The sequence below is a fragment of the Lonchura striata genome, chromosome 16 (genome assembly GCF_046129695.1).
Source record: "Lonchura striata isolate bLonStr1 chromosome 16, bLonStr1.mat, whole genome shotgun sequence".
Classification (NCBI taxonomy): Eukaryota; Metazoa; Chordata; class Aves; order Passeriformes; family Estrildidae; genus Lonchura; species Lonchura striata.
The window spans coordinates 1,845,038-1,865,600 of record NC_134618.1 but is presented as its reverse complement, the minus strand read 5'-3'; the positions used below and the strand labels follow the sequence as shown (position 1 = coordinate 1,865,600).

At 45.4% G+C, this 20,563-nt stretch overlaps 2 protein-coding genes across 6 annotated transcripts in view; one reads left to right on the top strand and one right to left on the bottom strand.

The window, feature by feature from the left end:
• The first annotated feature begins 126 nt into the window (after positions 1 to 126).
• Positions 127 to 20,016, top strand: TELO2 (telomere maintenance 2). Of its 3 annotated transcripts, XM_077786780.1 has the most exons (20): positions 127 to 216; positions 926 to 1,203; positions 1,698 to 1,766; positions 2,726 to 2,873; positions 3,254 to 3,356; positions 4,091 to 4,159; positions 5,012 to 5,153; positions 6,350 to 6,486; positions 7,205 to 7,293; positions 8,537 to 8,647; positions 9,242 to 9,327; positions 9,575 to 9,672; positions 10,574 to 10,690; positions 11,651 to 11,722; positions 12,238 to 12,408; positions 13,047 to 13,138; positions 13,998 to 14,097; positions 14,620 to 14,684; positions 15,294 to 15,409; positions 18,349 to 20,016. In XM_077786780.1, the coding sequence occupies exons 4-20, from the start codon at positions 2,833 to 2,835 to the stop codon at positions 18,450 to 18,452; spliced, it is 1,713 nt and encodes a 570-aa protein (XP_077642906.1). In that variant the 5' UTR covers positions 127 to 216; positions 926 to 1,203; positions 1,698 to 1,766; positions 2,726 to 2,832; the 3' UTR covers positions 18,453 to 20,016. The 3 variants fall into 3 exon arrangements, 2 of the variants coding, with proteins under 2 accessions (XP_077642906.1, XP_021385367.2); XM_021529692.2 differs by lacking the exon at positions 127 to 216 and having other exon boundaries at positions 424 to 1,203; XR_013340847.1 differs by lacking the exons at positions 127 to 216; positions 18,349 to 20,016 and having other exon boundaries at positions 424 to 1,203; positions 14,620 to 14,930; positions 15,294 to 15,333.
• IFT140 (intraflagellar transport 140) overlaps positions 19,789 to 20,563 on the bottom strand; it is an 84,022-nt gene continuing 83,247 nt past the window's right edge. For all 3 annotated transcript variants that reach the window (XM_021529630.3, XM_021529629.3, XM_021529628.3), the window contains exon 30: positions 19,789 to 20,226. In XM_021529630.3, coding sequence (XP_021385305.1) covers positions 20,026 to 20,226 — 201 coding nt within the window. In that variant the 3' untranslated portion in view covers positions 19,789 to 20,025. The remainder of the gene's footprint in view (positions 20,227 to 20,563) is intronic.

Sequence of the window (20,563 nt, the reverse complement as noted above, 5' to 3'; positions counted from 1 at the left end):
GCGCGGGGCGGGGCTCGTCCCCGTCCGTTGGCCGCCGCCCATTGGCGCCGCGCGGGGCGGGCGGAGGCGCGGCCGCGGCGCGCTGCCCTGGGCGCGATGGCGGCGGCAGCGGCGCCGCCGGGGCCGGGGCTCGCTCTCGAGCCGGGGCTGGAGTCCGTCCTGCGGGACGCCGTGGCGACTCCGGGCCGGGAGGGGTTGGCGGCGGCGGTGGGCGCGGTACGCGCCGCTCTGGCGGCAGCGGGCGGCCCGGCCGCCCTCGGGGAGCGGGAGCGGGCGCTGTTCGGCGCCTTCCTGCGCAGGCTGGCCTGGGCGCCTGGCGCGGCGCGGCCCGCGGGCCTGTGGCAGCGCTGCTTCCTGGAGGGCCCACCCGGCCTTGTCCTCTGCGTCTTGCTGGAGGCCCTTGGCTCTGCGGGGTCAGTCCGGCTCCCGGGGCAGGCGGGCGGGGATCCCCAGGGCTGGTCTCGGCGCGCAGCGGGGATATCTGGGGGTGCAGTTCATGTGGGCTGAAGTGCGCAGGGGGACGGAGATCTCTGTGAGCGCGGGCAACCCTTCCCCGCCCTGCGTGCCTTCAGACCCACGCGATGCTGTGCATCCCGCAGACACAGAGCTGTATCAGTCCTGATTGTTGAAGGTCCTGAATATTTAGAGCTGAGGAAGCTGCAGATGAAAAAGACGCTAAAATCGTATTGGTGTTTTTTTGGGGGGTTTTTGGTTTGTTTGTTTGTTGGTTGGTTTGGTTTGGTGGTGTTTTTTTTTTTTTTTTGTGGTTTTTGTGGGTTTTGGGATTTTTTTGTTTTTTTTTTTTTAATCCAATGTAGCAGAGCAGAGGCATTTCAGTAATGATACCGTAATAGAAAACCAGTAGCATGCAAAGCTTATTTTTACCATTTAAAAGAGGCAGGAACCTAAAGTTATTTTCTTCCAGCTCTGGCCTTGACCCGAGGGAGGTGGTTGGGGTTCTGGAGCAGTTCCTGCAGCAGGACCGGTTGTCAGCATTACTGTGGGAGGTCTGTCAGCCGCAGGCACAGGCAGGCTGCCTGGAACTGCAGGGTGGTCTTCTCAACAAGGTCGTCTGTTTGCCCGAGCATGTGAGCAATAAACTCCAGGGGAAAAACCCACCAGTGTTCTTCCCACAGAACTACTTCCCTCTCCTGGGTGATGCAGTTCTCCAGGTGCTAGAGAAGATCTCTGACTCTCTGCGGGGTAAGGCTGCAAAGATGGCTGTACTGTAAGGTCACGTTTTCTGAAGAATTGTTTTGAGCATGGACCCCATGGCTGCTGCTTGAAATACAGATGATAACTGAGGCCTTTTGGAATCCACCGAAAGCCTCAATCTTCTAAGCAATTAGACAGCATCATCTGTTGCTAAAGCTTGGTTGTGGTCACTTAGTGTCTGCTGAAGGAATTGTTTGGGAGATATGAGTGGTACTGAATCAACCAGTGGCATTGCTACCCATGGCATCACGTTAAAGTGGGACTGAGTTGCTTTAGCCTTCTGCCTGTCACTGTAACTAATACTGAAGAATGGTTTATGCCTGAAGGCAGGTAACGGAGGGAGGAAGAGATGGTGCTTGAAGAGAAAAAGTCAGTGTGTTTTCAGAATTCAGGACTTGTGGAAGTCTCTGCACCTCCTCCTGAAGGTTGGTTGGAGGATGCTGGTGCCACGCTTACTTAAGTTCACATCTCTTTTATCCCAGGTGGCTTGGACTGCTCCATCTCTTTTGTTTCTCATGTCCTGGGGAAGGTGTGCTTTCATGGATGGCAAAGTGAGTGTTTTACTATGCTCTTCTGGGGAGGGGGAAAGTGGTTTAGTGTATTAGCATGGGAGGATGACTGTGATGATCAATGGAAGGAATGGGAGACCAGTGATTTAATTTGGAGCTATTCTGAGTTGAGCTGCGCAGGCTGCTCAGCCATGTCTGGTAGATACATCTTGTGGGAGCAGCTGTTGGTCTGGCATTGCTTAGAACTTCGGGGCTACTGATGCAGTAGTTAACTGGGAAGAAGAAGGAAGATTTTTCCGGCTTTTTCCTGGGATGAAGAATTCTGGCTGAGGATGAGGAATCCTTAGACTGCTTAGGGTGGTTCTTACCAGTCAGTTCTGTACTTCTTGTTTGAGCATGAACAAAGGAGAGCAAAAGAGCTGGGGAAGGATCTGAAGCATAAGTGTGAGGAGGAACAACTGGGGGGGGCTCAGCATGGAGAAGAGAAATCTTAGAGGGGACCTTCTCACTCCACAACTCCCTGACAGGAGGGTGCTGCCAGGTGGTGGTCAGGCTCTGCTCCTAGGGAGCAAGGGACAGGACAAGAAGAAATGGCCGCAGACTGTGCCGGGAGATTTAGATTAGATATTAAGGAAAACTTCTTTGCAGAAAGCGTGATCAGGCATTGGAACAGGCTGCCCAGTGTAGCAGTGGAGTCACTAAATTAATGGAGGGATTTAAAAGCCATATGGATGTGGCATCTGGGGATATGGTTTAGTGTTTAGTGTTGGCCTTGGCAATGCTGGGTTATAGTTGGACTCAATGGTCTTAGAGAGCTTTTCCAACCTAAATGATTCCATGATTGTAGTCATATTTCTACTTCAGGAAAAATATACAACTTCAAACTGTACATTGTATTTTTTTTCATGTTGTGAAGATCTTAAAATTCTCAGGTTAGGTTCAAATGCCATTGTACCAGTCCTGCCCATCTGGGGTATTTACTGTTTTCTCTTGTGCTTCAGAGGAAATTCTGGGAGTTTTGGTGCCCCGCCTGACAGACCTCACCAAGTCAGACTACATCTGGCAGAGGATATGCTGGCAGTTGGTGGAAAGTGTGCCAGACCGCTGGATGGAAGCAGTGGTCCTTGGTTTTGTGCAGCTAGCACCCGAGTAAGAACTCTCCTTTTTCTCTGATCCACAGCAAAGGCAGGAATTGTCACAAATACTTGCAGAATTGGTCTCTGAAAGGTGCTGTGTTTGTGTAGATGGTTTTTTACACTGCCATTTCCTAAAACACTCAAGGGATAAAGTAGTTGATTGTTGCCTCTTAGGGACAACCTATACCATTTCTTAAGTATCTGCATCATGACATGCAGTGGAAAAACAAGAAAAACAGGTGAAAGCATTCTTTGCCATTACTGGCTCACTATCCGAGTTTAGAAGTATTCTAGAGACTTAGTTGCAAATAGTTGCTCTCAGATTTTCATGTGATTAAGAGCAGCAAGACAAGAATAACATGGATTCCTGCTGTTTTATTGTTGTCTTGTTAGGGCAAGTGTCTTGTCCAGATTGCTGGGTAACCTGGTTGTGAAGAACAAGAAGGCTCAGTTTGTGGTGGCACAGAAGATGCTGCTCTTGCAATATGGTCACACGGTGAGGACTCTGTGGGGAACAGCAGTGTAGTAGTGCCAGGTTTTCCCTGATGCCAATTTTTAGCTGAGCTCTTACTCTCTCTGAGTAAGGTTTAACTCCATTCGAAAATGAGTCCTCAGTCTCCCCACATTTGTGCAGCTGTAACAGAGTGGGAATGGTGAACAGTAGCTTTGACAGCATGGGATTCATGTGCTCTCTCAGAGTTAATGGTGATTAGCGAAATTACTGTACTCCTCTGGATCCAAGTGATTATTTGTACACAGTCTCAGAATTCTGGGAAGCTGAAGGCATTAAATTATATTAGATTCTGAAATAGGAGATTGAAACATCCAGGATCAGCCCTCGGGGATAAGAATTAAAGACATGAGGCAGGGACCATTGGGTTTTTTCCTGTGCACCTAAGTTTGTCATGGTATGTTAGGAACTGTATTGTGGTTTGTGATGCTGTTGTGAGAGATGTTCTTTAGACTTCACGAGTTCTGTGTTTGCCTGTGACTGTGCTGGTTTTGTTGGTAAAACACTGAACTGTATTTCTGTCATGTTTTTCTATGTATTTAATCAGCAACTGCATATGTGTGCTTGCTTGTTTTTTTTAAATTCATTTACTTTTCTGTCTCTGTTGTCAACGACTCCCTTAGAATGAAGTTTAATGTAGTAAATAAAAACAGACACTTGTCATTTGTGGATGACAGCTTTATGACCAGTTGAAGCAGGAGTTGTGGTTTTCCTTGCAGACGGCAGTGCTGCAGAACCTCCTTGGCTACCTGTCCCTGGACAGCATCCGGCGCACCTTGTTGCTCAGAGTAAGGTTCACTGAGTCGCTGATGAGGTGTCTGATGGGGAGCATTCTGCTCTGTGTGTGTCTGGGGGTACAGAATTTTGGTTCTTCTCTCAGACTTTCTGGTTGCTGTTCATGAGAGTGAGGGAAGCCCAGCTATATCACGTGAGCTGTGATAAATGAATCAAAGCTTTCTGCACTGTTGGCATTAAATTTTCATATTTCATTGGTAAGTCATCTTCCAAGTAGCAAAACTAGTAAGGCTTGGGTTCTGACAGATGTCCCATGTCCTCTGTCCTTCTCAGCTTCCTCAGTAACCCAGTTTATGTGGCTGGGCACATGGCAACAAGGGATCAAACTGGTGGACAGTTGTCTGTTTACCAAATGGTTGATATTTCAGAATCTCTCTCATGCACATTTTCCTCAGTGGGGATGGCAGATATTCTGCCTCTCCAAGTCAGCAGTGTGATGAAACTTTTGTGAAATCTGTATATCTGGAAATCCCTACTATTTTTTTCCCACTGTTTACATGTTCTAAAATGGTCTGGAAGGACTGACAGTTATCTAAAATTGGACTAAAAACAGATAAAACCTTATAATATCTTACTGTTTCTTGATAATAATACATATCGCTTTGTATATAATATTTATTAAGGAGAAATAAACATCACTTTTAAATTAAAAAAACACATTATATTTAACAATATCTTAAATGAAAGTGCAGTTCTTGGTTGGTCAAACACAGTACATTTTGGGCCCTGAAATACAAAATTTCTATTTTTTTCCCCCTCTTTGTAGGGAGACTAAAAATATTGTTCAAAAAATTACCTCTGTATAGAAAAGATCCATTTCAGCCAACCTGAGTTCTCTGGTGTAGGTGCTGCAGGAGCTGTTGGAGACCTGGAGCAGCAGCAGTGCTGTGAAACACTCCCCAGCTGAGCAGCAGCTGTACATTAGCAAGGCCATCCTCATCTGCCTCTCCCACCTGAAAGAGCCTGAAATTGCCAGCTGCAGACAAGGTGAGGCTATGTGAGAAGTGAGGCTTAGATTTGTTTTAGCAGTGTTCTACGACATGTAGAAAAATATCTTGTTTTGGTCTGTGGATAAGAATTGTCCCATATTCACCTTGGCAAATGAGATGATAACCTGCTGGAGTCCTCTTAAGCATTGATGTGATAGAATTCCAAGTGCATAACTTTAGGTTCTGGAATTGAAGAAGGTCTGTCTTTGCCTTAAGGTTCTTACCTGAGTTGTGGTTTAAAAACCCTGAAGTTTTGTCATGGGAAAATAAGGACTGACTCTGGGACTAAGAGGAATGGTGTGATTTGTAATTTATAGGCTTAACCTTGGAGCACAGGTGCAGCTCCAGAGAGGCAGGGAAGGTAACTGGGGGTAAAAAGCTGTTAGCTTGGTGTCTGTGGGCATTCCTCAGTGAGGTTAGTCACTGGCATGGACCTCCAGTTCTGTGCTCACACAGTGCATGGCATGCTGGGGTCCTGGCCTAACATCTCTGTTTCTGTTGAAATTAAAAAAAAAAATCTTTAAAATGCCTAGAATTACTTATGTGTGTGTGACATGGGGGATGTGAAGGTTCACTTCAAGACTTGCTCATCTGTTTCATTCTAGAATTAATTGTTCTTTAAGTGAATAAGTGACTTGATACATACTACAAGTTCTGTAGTTTTATAGTAATTTTTTTGTCTGACAGCTGTTGGAAGGATAAGCTTTCTGAGATGAAGGATGTCAGTCAAACAGCAGTAAGCCTGCCTGGTGAAGCTGGCAACCAGTATTCCCTGAGTGCTGAGAAATACTTGTGTTATCTGCCTGTTTGAGCTTATCCAAAGTTAGGCAGATATCTGTCTCTATGTGATTGTAGTGGTCAGAATTTGTAATGTCCTCAAAATATATCATTTATTTAAGTGACTCTGAAACACTCTAAAACCAAACTAAAGATTGGCTTGACTTACCATCCTTTTTTGTTTCAGCGAAAACCAAAATATTGCAAATTTAGAATATATTGTTATGTTTTGTTGACTTTGTACCCCCATGGAAGGGTGTGGGTTTGCATCACTGACACTGCAGGGAGGGAAGCTTTTCTATCCATTATTTTGTGGTGAGTTGGCAAAGTTGCCCTCAGGGAAGCACATAAAGATAGGTGTTTCTGCCACTGTTTCAGAATTTCAAACATGCACTGTTTGCTGGTTGTTTGTTTCAGAGCTTCTGACAAGCATGATGGAGGGTGTGAAATGCCACTTGGAGAGCAGTCTGCCACCACTACGGCGTCTGGGCATGGTGGTGGCAGAGAGCATCAGCCTGAAAATAAACACTGAGGGGCCTGTCCTGAAGTTTGAGGTGAAGATTTCACTGAAACTTATGACTGCTGTACTAGGCTTAGAGGAAGTAAAAGCTTTAAACCAGATGATCCAGGGCATTATAGCACTTTTTATCTGGAAATAAGGAGAGGCAGTCACACCTTCAAAACGAGAATCTATTTACAAAAAAAGAATTGTATGTAATGGTCAGGTGGCTGAGAGTTATCTCAGGAGTGCAATCTTCTGGCAGAGGTTAGGATAAACTTGGTAATTAAAATTTATCTTATTGCATGAGAGAATCAGAATCTGATTTGTGGGAGTTGAGAGGGAGCTCCAAACCTAAAGCAGTGGTGAGCGTTCAGTCCCTGACATGGTGGGAAGCCTTGTCCTGAGCTGGGATTTTCAAGACTGACATGGAGATATTTGCTCTGCTCTTTCCAGTAGAATTTATGTGACTTATCTGAATAAATCACATTAATTCTTTAGAAGCCTGCCACATTCCTCCTGTCACATTGCCATTTATTAAATGTTTGAAATATGGAAATAACATTCAGAAAAGGTGTCATCAGGTACTACTTTTAAATGTAAGGTCAAAGATTACAGCTGCCTGCTGCTGTCAACACAGGGATTGAAACAGGATTGGTGAGAGTTCATCTGCTCATGATTTAGTCCATGTGCACTACAAGGCTGAAATGTTGAATGCTGGGCATATTTGCAGTAAGTAATAGAGTGCAGCAACAGTTATTTTGAATGTCTAGTATGAAGAGGACGATGAAACAAGAGAATTGAAGTCTCTTCTGGTGCAGACTCCATCATTCTGTGTTGTCCCCAGCCTTCCAGATGATGAGTAAGTTGTTGCTATTCATTATGTCTTTTTGCCCTTCTCCATGCCTTTTTCCCATTGCACACAAGAACTATATACAGCATTCAAGATGTTTTATGTATTCTTAAACATCATAATGCACCACCTTCTTGCAATGTAATTTAGTTACATTCATAATTCAATTGGTAGTGTGTATTAAAATTGCCTGTTGATAGCTGCATGTGGTGAAACTGTGGTGTAGGAGTCTTGTGTGCCCTTTGGCACAAGCAAATGGACATTTCTGTTTGCTTCTTGGAAAAATGGTATTTGTGTTGTATGCCCCCAGCCCATTCACCCATGACAAAAATCTACTGCATCTGTCACTCTAAAAACTGGCTCTTCAGTGCTCTTAACTTCCAGAACATCTACTGAGGCTCTTTGAAGCACTTTTTGATTAGCAGAGGAGTGAAGCACTTATTAGCAGATGAAGCTGTCGAGCACTCCAGGGAAGTACAAAAGATTTATTGCTCCCATTTTAGGGGCATGATCAGCATAGACAGCTGTTAGAGACTGGTTTTGAGAATCAGAGAGATGAAAGGACAATGCTGAAGTCCACAGAAATAGTAGAGACAGAAAAAATATTCTCAATTATTGTGTTCACCCTGGGCAAGACCTAGCAATTGTTAAAAATGATTTTTTTCTCGTTTTGAAGAGTCGTGGAATGGTTTGGCTTAGAAGAGGCCTAAAAGTTCATTCCATTCCACACCCTGCCATGGGCAGGGACACCTTCTATTAAAACCAGGTTGCTGCCAGCCCTGTCCAACCTGGCCTTGAACAGTTCTAGGGATCCAGAGGCAGCCACAGCTTCTCTGGGCAGCCTGTGCCAGGGCCTCACCACCGTCATAGGGAAGAATTTCTTCCTAATAGCCAATCTAAACCTACTCTCAGTTCAGTTTCATTCACAGTTTCAAATCTCGTGTAAGTCAATGCGGTCTGGTTTGTGGAGTATTTCCTTAGCAGTCCCAGGTATTGTGCAGGGGAACACAGGAAACTAGCCAGTTTAATTTTTTTTATCAATTGCTCTTCTGTTAGAAGATTCTGCATCTTTTCTCCCCTACTCCATTCTCCTTTCCAGTACTTTGTTCTTTGTGTCAGCCAAGCTGGGTGTGAAACTGCAGCAGGAATAATTATCCTGTTTTATTTAGGCAGCAAGGGTTGGTAGGGTGAGTATTTTCTTCCTTGTAAGAACTGTTACAGTATCCATTTTAAAAATTCCTGTTCCTCGCAGCAAGAGTGAGAAAGCAGGTGCTGCACTGCCATTGGTACCAGAGAGTAATGAGAAATCCTATACAGCAACCCCTGTGATGCCAGATGAGGAGTCGGATGCTGAGCTTGACAGGTACGAAGAAAGAAACAGGGAGGAAATGGATCTGCCAGTACCTGCATTTCTTGGCAATTGTTGTGATTTCTGACCTTGTTCAGCTGAGTGGTTTGCAGCAGGGCAGGACTTTGCATAGGCAATTGCGCTAGTCAATAAATTAGGTAAGGCCTGTGTTGTATGCTACCACTGTATTTGTTCCGTTTGGCTTAGATATATATTTCCTGGAAATTGTGGATGTATTTACCCATTTTAATAGTGGACCTGCTTTATTCTGTCAGTATATGAAGAAATATATCAATATATATATGTAAATATATATGTGTATATTTATATATATATATAAAATGAAATCTCAAGAGTCTAGTCTCTTGGTCATCTGTATCCTGTACCTGACCAGGATATCCAGTTCCAGATCTAGTCACAGAGCTGCTCTTTCCCTAGAACTCCCAAGGATCCCTCTCAGGCCAGGCTTCAGCAGTGCTGCTGAGTGATACAGGAGTAATGTGGTTATGACGGTGTATGCACTGGTTCCTTCTCTTTGTGTGGCTATCTGGGTAAAACAAGAACATCTGCACTCCATAAACTAAACCCATGCCTTTAACTCTTTTACAGTGATGATGACTTCATCCCTTATGACATGTCTGAGGATAAAGAGCTAAAAATTAAGGCTCCTATGTATATCCGAGATTGTATTGAAGGTAGGAGATATTGGGCTGAGTCTTTATCTGTTTCTTACTGAGCTTGGGAGAGTAAATTCTTGCATAGGTTTATTTTTTCTGATCTAATTTGAAGAAGCTATAGAATTTTTGAGTAATTTTAGTTTAGTTCCTAATGGTGGTCATGCTGAGTGTCTGTCCCAAGACAAATGATTGGCAGAAGGAAGTTTGGGTATATACCCAAACACAGCCATTCTGTTAGTAACTTTTGTTTGTCCTTTGATTTCAGTTCTGACTGGATCAAGATCTGAAGATGTGGATAAATGGGAAGCTACAGTCAAGGCACTTGAGAGCTTGGTTCGTAGGAATCCAGCAGCAACAAGAGAGGTGAAGTAATATGATCTAGGTTACAAGGGGCCTGTATTGCCAGAGGGCCTATCCCTTTGCTGTCATGAGGAGACTAAACATGCCAGTGGAGCAGAAGGCCTGGCTAATGTGTAACTGTGTTAAAGGTACACATTCACAAGCTTTCAACTTGGAAGTAAAAGGAAATAGTTACCTTGAAGGTGAGGCAATAGAGCACAGGGGAACAGAGTAGCAGCAAAAGTGCTGGCAGCACTCTGCCAAAATGAAACATCCTACAAGTAGTGTTTGCTAGTGTGAGGAAGTTCCATGCTTTGTGCTGGGCAGGAAAAACACTAAAAAAGGAGATTACAGAGCTGCCATTTTGGATTTTGAATTGAAATTCAATTTAATTGTTATTACCAAACAAAAACAGAGGCAAAATCAAATGCACTTTCTCTATTTGCTTGCACAAGCATAATGTCTTGTGGAGGGAGTAATTGGATTGTACTGGTCAAGATAAAAAGCTCAGGGGAGAGGAACCTAGGACAAGGTCACTGTGCAAAGAGTGCTTGCCATTACCTGCTAGTGAACGCTTGAAAGTGACAGAGACACCAGCTGAGAAAGAGAAGGGCTGTGCTACTGTACCCTTTAACCCATCCATTACAGTGACCATTCAATGTCATGATGCTACTACTTCTCCAAAACAGTCCAAGTGAAATGTGGACAGAGAATTGACAGGTGAAGAATCTGTTCAGGGTTTTGGGAAATAAGTCTGATGGCATTTGGCTTAATGCGTTTTCTCTCCCTCTTAAGGAATGGACATGTTGCCTAAACAGAATACCTCCTTGTCTTTGTTTGACCATTAGAAGTGGTCCATAATTCCTATGAGGAAAAAACCCAAACAGCATCAGGGTTTTGATTCTTTTTTTCATACTTTGAGCAGGTTAGTGTGGAGCTGGCAAAAATACTATTGCATCTGGAGGAGAAGACCTGCATTGAAGGCTTTGTGGAGCTCCGTCAAAGAGCTCAAGTAGCTGTTTTAACCACAGACCCAATACCTGTGAGTTCCTCGCACTATTTTCCTTTTTCCGGTTGAAGCACAGGCAAAAATTGAAGCAGCTGGAGTCTCTTTCTCATTTGATAGAAGGAGCTGTCTGTGTGGTAGAACAGGTAGTTCAGGTCTAACAACATTTATGCTCCTGAAGAATCTGCAAGGCATGTCTGAACGAGGAAAAGAACACCCTGTCAAACAAAGGTCCTGTTGGGAGGCTTTTGGTTTAGTGTACCTGACAAGGCAGATCAGATAAGGACTTGTTGTTCTGAAGGATTTCACATAAAGGGAAGCTGAGGCATAAATATATATAAATAATAAAAAAATACATATTATATTATACATACAAAGACCTGACTGGTGATGCTAATCAGGGAATCACAGCGGATCTTTAAAGCTCACCTCATTCCAGACCCCTGCCATGGGCAAGGACTCCTTCCACTGTCCCAGGTTGCTCCAAGTCCCGTCCAACCTGGCCTTGGACACTTCCAGGGATCCAGGGGCAGCCACAGCTGCTCTAGGCAACCTGTGCCAGGGCCTCAGCACCATCACAGGGAAGAATTCCTTCCTAATTCCAATCTAGATCTATTCTCTGCCAGTTTAACATCTTTATCCTTCATGCTAGCCAGGCCCCAGTAAAGAGCCTCTGTCCATCTTTCCAATAATGTTCTTTAAGTACTGAAAGGCCACAGTGAGGTCTCCTAGCTGCTGTGGTGGTTGTTTGGGTACCTCTGCATAGGAGAGAGAGAAGAATGATGCAGTCTCATCTGCCATTTAGATTTTTTGGGAGAATCTAGAAGTGGCAGTGTCTGAATTTCCCATTTACACTGCATGTTTCTTCCCTTCTCTTGGAGGCTTGCTGTTACGTAACAGGAAGCAGAACCTGTGAAATTAAATGCTTTTAGAGTTAATGGGAAGGCTGTTTGTAGCATGGGTCTGTGTTCACTGTACCCTGATTTTTCTGTACAGGTTGCTAAGTACCTGACTTCCCAGTTCTACTCTCTGAACTACAGTCTCCGTCAGCGCATGGACATCCTTGATGTGAGTGCTTTCACTTCCCACCTTCCTTCTGTCTGTTGCAGCAGTGATGAGGTGTAATGGTGTAAATACCTTTTATTCGTCATGGGAGAAGGCAGTGGCATGGGCATCTCTTATATTGCTATTTGTGTCTGGCATTCCCCTCTTGTTCCTAACTGTGCTGCACTCCCATCACACAGAGATCCCTCCCCACAGAATGCAGAGCATGTGTTGAGCATTTGCCTGGGAGAAGCCACTGTTTACTTTCACATCATCAGTCTATGTTATCTTCCCTTTCTGAAGGACAGTCATGTGTCTGTGACTCCTTCCACACTTGTGTCTCAAGGAGGAGCCACCACTCTGTTTCAAGGCTAAGTGACCAAGTGCTTGGTCAGTACCTCAGAGCCAGGTGGCTGTTGGAGGTCAATTTCCTGCTCTCTCACTTTCCTGCTTTCTTCACTCTAAAACTGTTGTGCCTTTCTGCCTTATTGCTCCTGTCAGTTTGGATGGAGGTAATGCTTTCTCTCTGTTTTATCTAGGTATTGGTTTTGGCAGCTCAGGAACTCTCCTGTCCCAAATTTCATGGGAAGACCAAGCATTCTGGTGTCCAAAAGCCTTGTATCCAGCTCCTTCCAGGAAGTGACAGCTCTAAGGGCTGGAGAAGAATTGTTGATGAGAGGATCAAAAGCAAGACTCGGAGATTTGATACGGTGAGGCCAGAGGCAAACTAATATGAAATCCACCAGAAATAGGGACACTTGGAGTTACTGTAAGCTCTGTCTGGAAAGAATAAAAAACCTGTGAAAGTGGACCCAATCCAAAAAAGTTTGGATTTTTTCTCTCCAGCAGGGAGAGGAAGATAAACCTGAAATTCCTTACCTGTCTTTTAGGGATAATTGTTGTTCTGAGCTTGTGTGGCCACTGCAAGGAGCTGTGACTTCACCTCACAATCCCAAGGCCGCAATCAGACAAACTGCCTCTGGAACTACACTGTCTCAGTGTTCCTGTTTTCCAGGGAGATAAATTGATGCCAGTTTCCTAGTTTCCAGAACTCCCCTGTGGTTCATCCTGGAGAGTTTGCCTTCCAAAACTCCTTTATCCCTTGCATGTTCTTGTTCCTTATATCTAACTGAGCAGTACTGAGGCATATTGTATTGAAATGTTTAGATATGGAGAAGATCCGAAGTGGGAAGTGAGCAGTCCAGTTGGGAAACTGGTAGCTGTAGGTGTACAAGCAGTAGTTGACAAAGGGCTGGCTGCAAGGAATCTGTAGTCTTGACAATGTCCAGTGAAGTGGAAGAGCTGGATGCTGTATCTTGTGCCTAGACTTCATTTTTCTCTTGGACAGGGTCAGTCTCGTGTGGAACTGGTGTCCTGCCCAAACGGGTTCAATTCTGTTGCTGGGTATTTCTTTTTCCCATTGATTCAGCATTTTGACAGGTGAGTGTGAACACCTTAGGATATGGGATGTGGACATCCCATGTGAACACCTTAGGATATGGGATGTGGCAACTGCCAGAGGGAGCCTTTCTGCTTGTCCTGCTTGTCTCAAAGCAGCAGGCTACAGCCCAGGAGCTGTGCAGGAGACCAGTGACACCACACTGACACTTGGGTCCTTCATAAAGCTTGGAGAGGAGAGGGTTGTGGTCTCTTGGACTTACCCTTTGATGTCTTGTGGGGCAGGAGTATGTAGGACCCTGCACAAGTGAAGATCCATCAGCAGGTACACAGACAAGTAATTCTGGCAGCACCACACCACAGATGTCTTGGCTGAGCCTCTACTATGGGAGGTTCACACAAACCGCAGAGCTCAGATTGCAATCTTGAACCAAAGTTATCTCTGTCTCTGTTTTGGCCTATCACCTCCACTGGTCTTTGAAGCCACAGTATAGGACACAGGACTCAGTTTATTGTCAGTCCCTTAAGGCTTTGCAAACCTGAGGAGGACTGAGTAATCAGTTTCATCAGTTTCAAGATTATTGTAATACCAGTTGTAATGGTATGGCAGTAGGGGCAGCTCTTGCCTATAGCTCTTCACAGGTAAAGCCTGTTGGTAGAATGTGTGATACCTGCTGTACGAGTAGAGGATATTGCTCTGCGAGGTACTGGTCTGGGAGAAAAGATGAGAGCAAACAGCTCTGATCTCTGTTAACCTGGTAGTGCCTGTATAATGACTGTTGTTCTAGGGATTCAGGCTTTTTTTTGGGGACAGTTCCCCCTGCATAACCCTCCTGACTGTTCCAAAGAGGCACTGATCATCCTTCTCACTGCTACACAACTCTGTGTCTTGTCCTTGCAGGCCTTTAACAACATTTGATCTTCTGGGAGAAGATCACTTAGTCCTTGGAAGACTGGTCCACACTTTAGCAGTCCTGATGTACTTGGCTGTCAACACTGTGGTAAGGAAGGGCAGAGAGGGCAGGGGTGACTTCCAGCCTTGGAACTTGAGATGCCTTCTGGATTAGCTGTGTGCTTCTGGGCCTGCTGCATTGAGACTGGCAGCAAGTTGGAGTTGAGTGGGCTAAGAAGTTGTGAAATGGGCTGGAAAGAACTGGTCAGAAAAGAGACATGGGATTCAAGCCACCTCTGCACTATCCTGCACTATCTTTTGCTTCTTGTCAACTTCTTGGGGGGATTGGGCACATTATTTCCCTTCACTGCCAAAGTTTCCACATCTGTAAAATAAATCCAGTTGTATTTGATCTTAACAAAACCTTTGTTCATGCATTTGGACAACACTTCCAGGCGCATGATGTGATTGTTGGGGTGTCCTGTGCAGGGCAGGAGTTGGATTCATGACCCTTGTAGGTTCCTTCCAGCTCAGGACATGCTGTGATTTGATGAGCAGTATGTCTTGAGGCCCAGTTCTACAGGGCAGTATGGATGGTGTTCAGTGGTGCTGTCACGATCCTCTTTTGCAGGCAGTGACAGCAATGGGAAAGGCACTGCTGGAATTCGTTTGGGCACTGCGTTTCCACACGGACTCGTGAGTTATTGTAGTTGTATGCTCTCATTTTTAAAGATCAGCTGTGAGCCAGCCTCTAATCATGGTTTGTCTTTGTCCAAGATCAGCATCTGGCTCAGAGTGTCAGTGCCAGTGACTTAATGCATTTATGTTGTGCTCTCTTCCAGCTGTGTGTTCTCTCCTCCAGCTGTGTGTTTAATATCAGCCCAACATATGAACTTTGCTGTTGTCTTCTAGTGTGGCACTACAGTCATTACCTATAGAAAGGTTGACAAATTTCCTGACTACCTGTCCATGTGATAGTTTTATCTGTGTTTACTCAGGGAGCTCAGAAAACTTTAGAAACAATTCCAACATTCAGTCTTGGAAAGCAATTAAGTCATGTAGCCAAAAGTCTGTAAACATCCAATTTCTGTTTTGCTCTCAGATGTGTCCAGGACTCTGAATTGTGTTAGACTTCTGTGCACAGCATGACAGGGGCTTTGTATGTGGGACACACTGCAAGATTACACCCCTAAGCAGCAGGAATATGGCAAAAGTTGTCATGCCATTTGAAATTCGAGAGCCCCTGAGGTGAAGAAATCAATGCAGAGCATAAAGCTGCATTACAAGTTCAGTCCTTGTCCACAGGTACGTGCGCCAGGGCCTTTTGTCCTGCATCTCCTCCCTGCTCCTCAGTGTCCCTACAGAACGGATTCTGGCAGACATGACAGAAGAGCTATTGGAGACTCAGTCCTGGCTGGGAGGTAAGACCTGGTGAGGTACAGCAGTGCTTTTCTGGTTAGTGGCGTGGTCTTTGTACAGCATCTCTTTAATTGTGATGAGCAGCAGTGATGTCCTGGCATTGTGCATCAGAGATCTGCATGATCAGCAAGCAGAGCACCATGTGTGCTGTAGGGATGCAACACTGGGGCACCTGATGTATAAGCCAGCAACTGGGTATGGCATTACAAGCTGTGACTGTCTTCAACAGGCCACCCAGAAAAATCCCCAAAGATAGTCTGTGCCCCCTTTCTCCACCTCACCAGCCAACTACAGGAAGCTCCTGAAGCTGCAGGAAGTGTTATCATGTTGCCTGTTACACCCAGGCAGTGACTTTAGCCAGCAGGAGCACACTAAGCCTGTACAGCCTGTTTACACCATGTGCTCATGAGGAGGGTGTTGTTAGAGCTAAAAACAGGAGGAAGAGGGGCATGGCCTAGTCTCTAGTTTCCTATTGTTGATGGAAAGAAAAAGCTACAAAAAACAGCAAATTACTTTAAATGCTGTACCCAGCACATCTTACATCAACACAAGCTGTGTCTGTGGGTTCTGGCAGGCTGGAGCTGCACAGATCAGTGCTCAGGTACTGCAGTGAGCTGGAGGGAAAAGAACAACTAATGTTGAAGCCTTCACTCTATTGTGAGGGTGATTCTTACGATTCCCTAGTCTGGTTTCCCTCACCATTCTCACTTTTGGTGAGTTGCTTCCCACAGAGAGAAAGCAGGAAGAAAAACTGACCCAGCTGGCCTCTGATCCTGGCAGGTTGGGGTACTTTGTGCCCTTTGAATGGAAGAGAGCTACCATGTGGGGCTGAAGACTTCACTTTTCCCATGACACTATGTGCTCTCAGGAATCTGCTTGTCTCTACATTTAACACTGCTGTTACCAAGCGAAGCCTTTCAGGAATGTATTTCCAGCATGAGGGTTTGCATAATCTGTTTTCAATGAGTTATTTTGGGGAGGAGGAGGATGATGACCAAGATAGAAGAATCTTCTCATGGTTCTCATGTAGGTAGAGTAATAGCCCTGTCTTTTCATCTAGTGCTTTTGCATGAAAACTGCATGGTTATTCCTGGTGGGAATGAGAGCGGGTTAAGATAATTGTTGTGGGTATACCGGAGAAAGGAAAATGCTGCAGGAGTCATTCAGAAGCCTTAAAGAATTCAGCTTCACATATGCAATTTAAGTGCAATTTAAACGGCTTCTAGAGCTGCTTCCTGAAACACACCAGCTTCTTGGTCTGTGCCTTTGCTGTTTATTGTAAGGCTGTTGGGGAAACAGTTGCAGAGGGAGGTACTAGGCTCTCCCTGCTGCTCCAACAGGTCAAGTTTGGCTCTAGAGACATGTTTCTGTGACTGAATCCTGGACTTGGCTGTTGCTTCATGCCTCTTCCAGACAAGATTTTCAAGAGGAGTCATGTATTAGCTGTGCTGTAGCTGGGAATGACAAGCTGTCCTGTATGGGAGCCTTGACTACTATGCTTTTTAGCCATTTTGGGTTTCAGCTTAAAGCATCTCTGTTTCTCCCAAAGCACAGTGATGAACAGTGGGATAGGAAATGTTATACATGAAGTGCTTAGTAGAAATCCACAGACCTCTTTCAGTTTGTTGTTCCATCCGGACCTTTGCAAACGGTTGTAGTGTGTCCTATGACTGACTGTTGGCCCTTCAACCTGTTGGCTGCAGCCCTGGCACTGTCTGCTTACTGGATGCTTTGGGATGTACCAGCTACAGAGAGAGGCGAGAATCCACTTTGAACTTGTCTATCATTACCCTTAGTTGCCATGCTGGACTTGCTGCCAAGCAGCCCAATCCTTCCTGGGGGAGGGAGGGAATACCTAAATGCTTCTAGGAAATGGTCCCTTTGATTCCTCAGCAGCTGCCTTTGAGGGAATTCCCCACCCCTTACAAGTACTCTGCAGCTATGTCATGAGTAAGTGAGGTTTATGTCAGGACCAACAGGACACTGTGGTGCCTCCCATGCAGTGCCAGCAGTGCCAGGTCCATGCTCATGGAACAGAAACAGCACTAACAGCACTCTGAGCTTTTGAGCTTGTTCCAATCTGCCTTGTAACCTTCCTTTTAGTCTTCTGCAGAGGGAGTATGGAAGCACCAGGGTGCAGCTCTCCCTGGATTATAAATAGCTGTGCTCCAGTGACATGAGTCATGTGTTTGGGCTGACAGTGCCGGGCTCCCAACACACTACTCGTGCGTACAGGATATCCTCACACAGGCTCCCTGCTCTTCCAGGCTCCCCTGCTCAGACATCCTGCATGCATCCTGGTTGTTACTTTGCAGGCCCATTAAGGGCCCCTGGAATAACAGCTGCTGGGAACAGCCTCATGCTGCCCTTATGCACTGTGGGAAGTGTGGAACCCATTTATCAGAAGATTGGTCTCTCAGAATGGAGACTATGCTGAACCTTGGGGGCTGTCTCCTTTCCCCATTAGATCATGACCCCAAATTCAGGAAGGGGGACTGACCATTTTAGATTGCAAGAATGACAAAGTGGAGACTTTAGACTTTGGAGCAAGTGGATTTCTAGCTGCAGACTTCATTCACACTTGTAGTTCAGCTGTACAAAGCTTTTGTGTAGCTCAAGGTGACAAATGCAAATTATGGCATGAAGATTATCCCATGGGATCCAAGGTCAGACAGTTTCTACAGTGTTTCAGACGAACTGACTGTTTCTCATATGAGACTGGAGCACTACCCCATGTGGCAGTCAGGACTTGGCTGATGCTGCTTTACATGATCAAGTTTGTGCATCTCTGCCTTCTGACCTAATGCAGTACCTGCAAGTCCTGATGCCCAGCCATAGGTGCAAATGCTGTTGTTTAGTTCCATGATTGTCAGTAAAACAGTAGAAGGGTTGCAGGCACTTTTTCCCATTCTCCAATTAACAGTGGCTGCTTCTGTTGCAGATGTGATGGAGAAAGACCCTGATGGGGACTGCAGAAGGCTGGCCCTGCAAAACTTGCTGCTAATGGAGAACCTGAAAAATAAACTTGAAGCTGTTCCTTCCTAGCTGAAGAGTAACAGAAATGACTGGACATATTTGGGCACTGCTGGGGCCTCTTCAGCAGTCACCTGGCTGGAGTAGAGGAAGAAGGGGGAAGGGTGCTGAGCTGTAAGCCAGCAAGCCTGACTTGACATCTGGACTTTGTAGTGGAGACCAATTGAGTGAGCTCTGGGTATCCGGTACAGCATGTACAGATGCAGGAAGGTAGGCGAGCGCTGCCATCCTCCCGCGCCCCCAGCCCCCACCCCAGCTATTTATAGCCTGGCAGGTCTGAGCACTCAGCTAAAAATACAGGGAAGATCTCACAGAGCCTTCTTGACAGAAAAACAGGAGGGCTGGGGAGGGCCACTTGCCACTATGACCTGCTCTTTATGAAGGCTCCCACATCCCTGAGCAGTTGGAGTTTGGGGGATCAGCTGTTGGTCTGCCGCTGGAGGGGGTGGAAGGATTGGCATGGCTGATGGGATGCAAGCACTGGGATAGCTACACTGAAGTGCTGAAAGCATGCCAGACTTTAACAGCCTGAGCTAGAGCTGGGCTGTGGTTAGGAAGGAATAACACAGGGAATTCTTTTTGTGTAATCTTAGTACAGAAGTATGTTTCTGCTAAAGAATAAATAATGTTCAGATTTTGATTATAAAATCTCCCTAAACCTTCTTCCCTGAAAGCAATTTAGAAACTTCATGTTCACCCCAAGTTTTTAAGCAAGTCACAAAACATGAAAAAGAAAAATCATTCTAAGTGTAAGGGCTAGTTGGTAAGAAAGGTGAGTGACCTGGTAACTACTCCTTGGCAGGGCATGGTGACAGGCAGAGAGGTGAGCAGAACCTTGGTTCTTACGTTGAGCTTCACTTCTCTCAGTCCTGCTTGTGCCAGGGAAGAAATTAACCTCCAGAAATCTGACTAGTACAGAGTGGCTTGATGTAACTGCAAGAGAAAAAGCTTCAAAGTAAGAAAGAAACTTCACTCACGAGTGTCCCAGCTAGAGCAGGGATTGGATTGAGGGGCATCCAGGATCTCTTCCAACCCAGACATTCTGTGACTCTGAGGTTTACCCCACTGTAAGGAGTTGCTCTACCCCACATGACCCTCTCATGTATTTAAACACAGAAGTTTTTGTTGGGGAAACTCTGCCTTCAACCTGCAGAAGTGGATAGTTTGACTTTTAACCAAGCTCCTACCCAAAGTGGGATGGGGCTTGTTTTCAGACGGTCTCATTTCTAAGGAATCACAGATCTGCACCTTTGCAGATCACAGTTGTACTTAAAAGGCAACTCACAGTTTCCACCTCAGTTATTCAGCTCTTCTGTACTGAGAAAAAGTGAAGTTGTCATATACAGTCTTTACTGTTTTTTTCTGCCTCAAATTTATTAAAATACTTGCATTGCTGTATGCTGTGTGCGAGAGAACATATTAACTCTAATACTGTTGCTTGTACAGTCAAGCAGGAAAAATAAATTTATTGGTAATAACCAAAAAGCTGTGTGGCAACAGCATGTGACTGATCTGGGCCCCCTAATGAGGATGGAATAAATGAGCTGATAATAAAGTCAGCTTTGCGCTTGGTAAATGCTCATTGTCAGGGGTCTTCCACTTCATCAGCCACTTCTTCCTCCTCCCTGTTGTCCATGCTGCCATGGCCAGAGTGTGCTGGGGCCAGGGCTCGGCTCATGGGAACACCAGCACCTCGGTGCACGGCCTCCATGGTCTGTGGGGACACGTAGTAGCTCAGGTTCAAGGCTGGAATTCTTTTCTGCATCTCTTCCAGGTAGCGATAAGCCTAAAGGAATGCAGAGATCACTGTCAGAGGGAACACTGCCACAAGGGGCCCCAGTAAACCATTTATTTTACTTTACACATTGAAGTTCATCAGCACAGCTGGAGGAACTCACACTTGGCATCCTCATATTTCATAGGAGCAGCAGGCACTGGAGCTGTTCAGGGGATGTGTGGCACATCTGTCCTGAAGGAATGATTCACTGTTTCCTCAAGTAATTGCCATTTTACAGTTTTCTTCTCTGGCCAGGTAGCAAACACAGTGTGGTGGCATTGCTGAGGCACACACCCAGATGTACCCTCTGTTCTCATTTAATTACTGGGAATGGTTAAAAATCTAC

Coding starts and splice junctions, on each gene's coding strand:
- TELO2 (XM_021529692.2), top strand. CDS start 867: ATGCAAAGCTTATTTTTACCATTTAAAAGAGGCAGGAACCTAAAGTTA. Junction 4,160..5,011: donor GGCGCACCTTGTTGCTCAGA/GTAAGGTTCACT, acceptor TCTCTGGTGTAG/GTGCTGCAGGAGCTGTTGGA. Junction 10,691..11,650: donor TAACCACAGACCCAATACCT/GTGAGTTCCTCG, acceptor TTTTCTGTACAG/GTTGCTAAGTACCTGACTTC.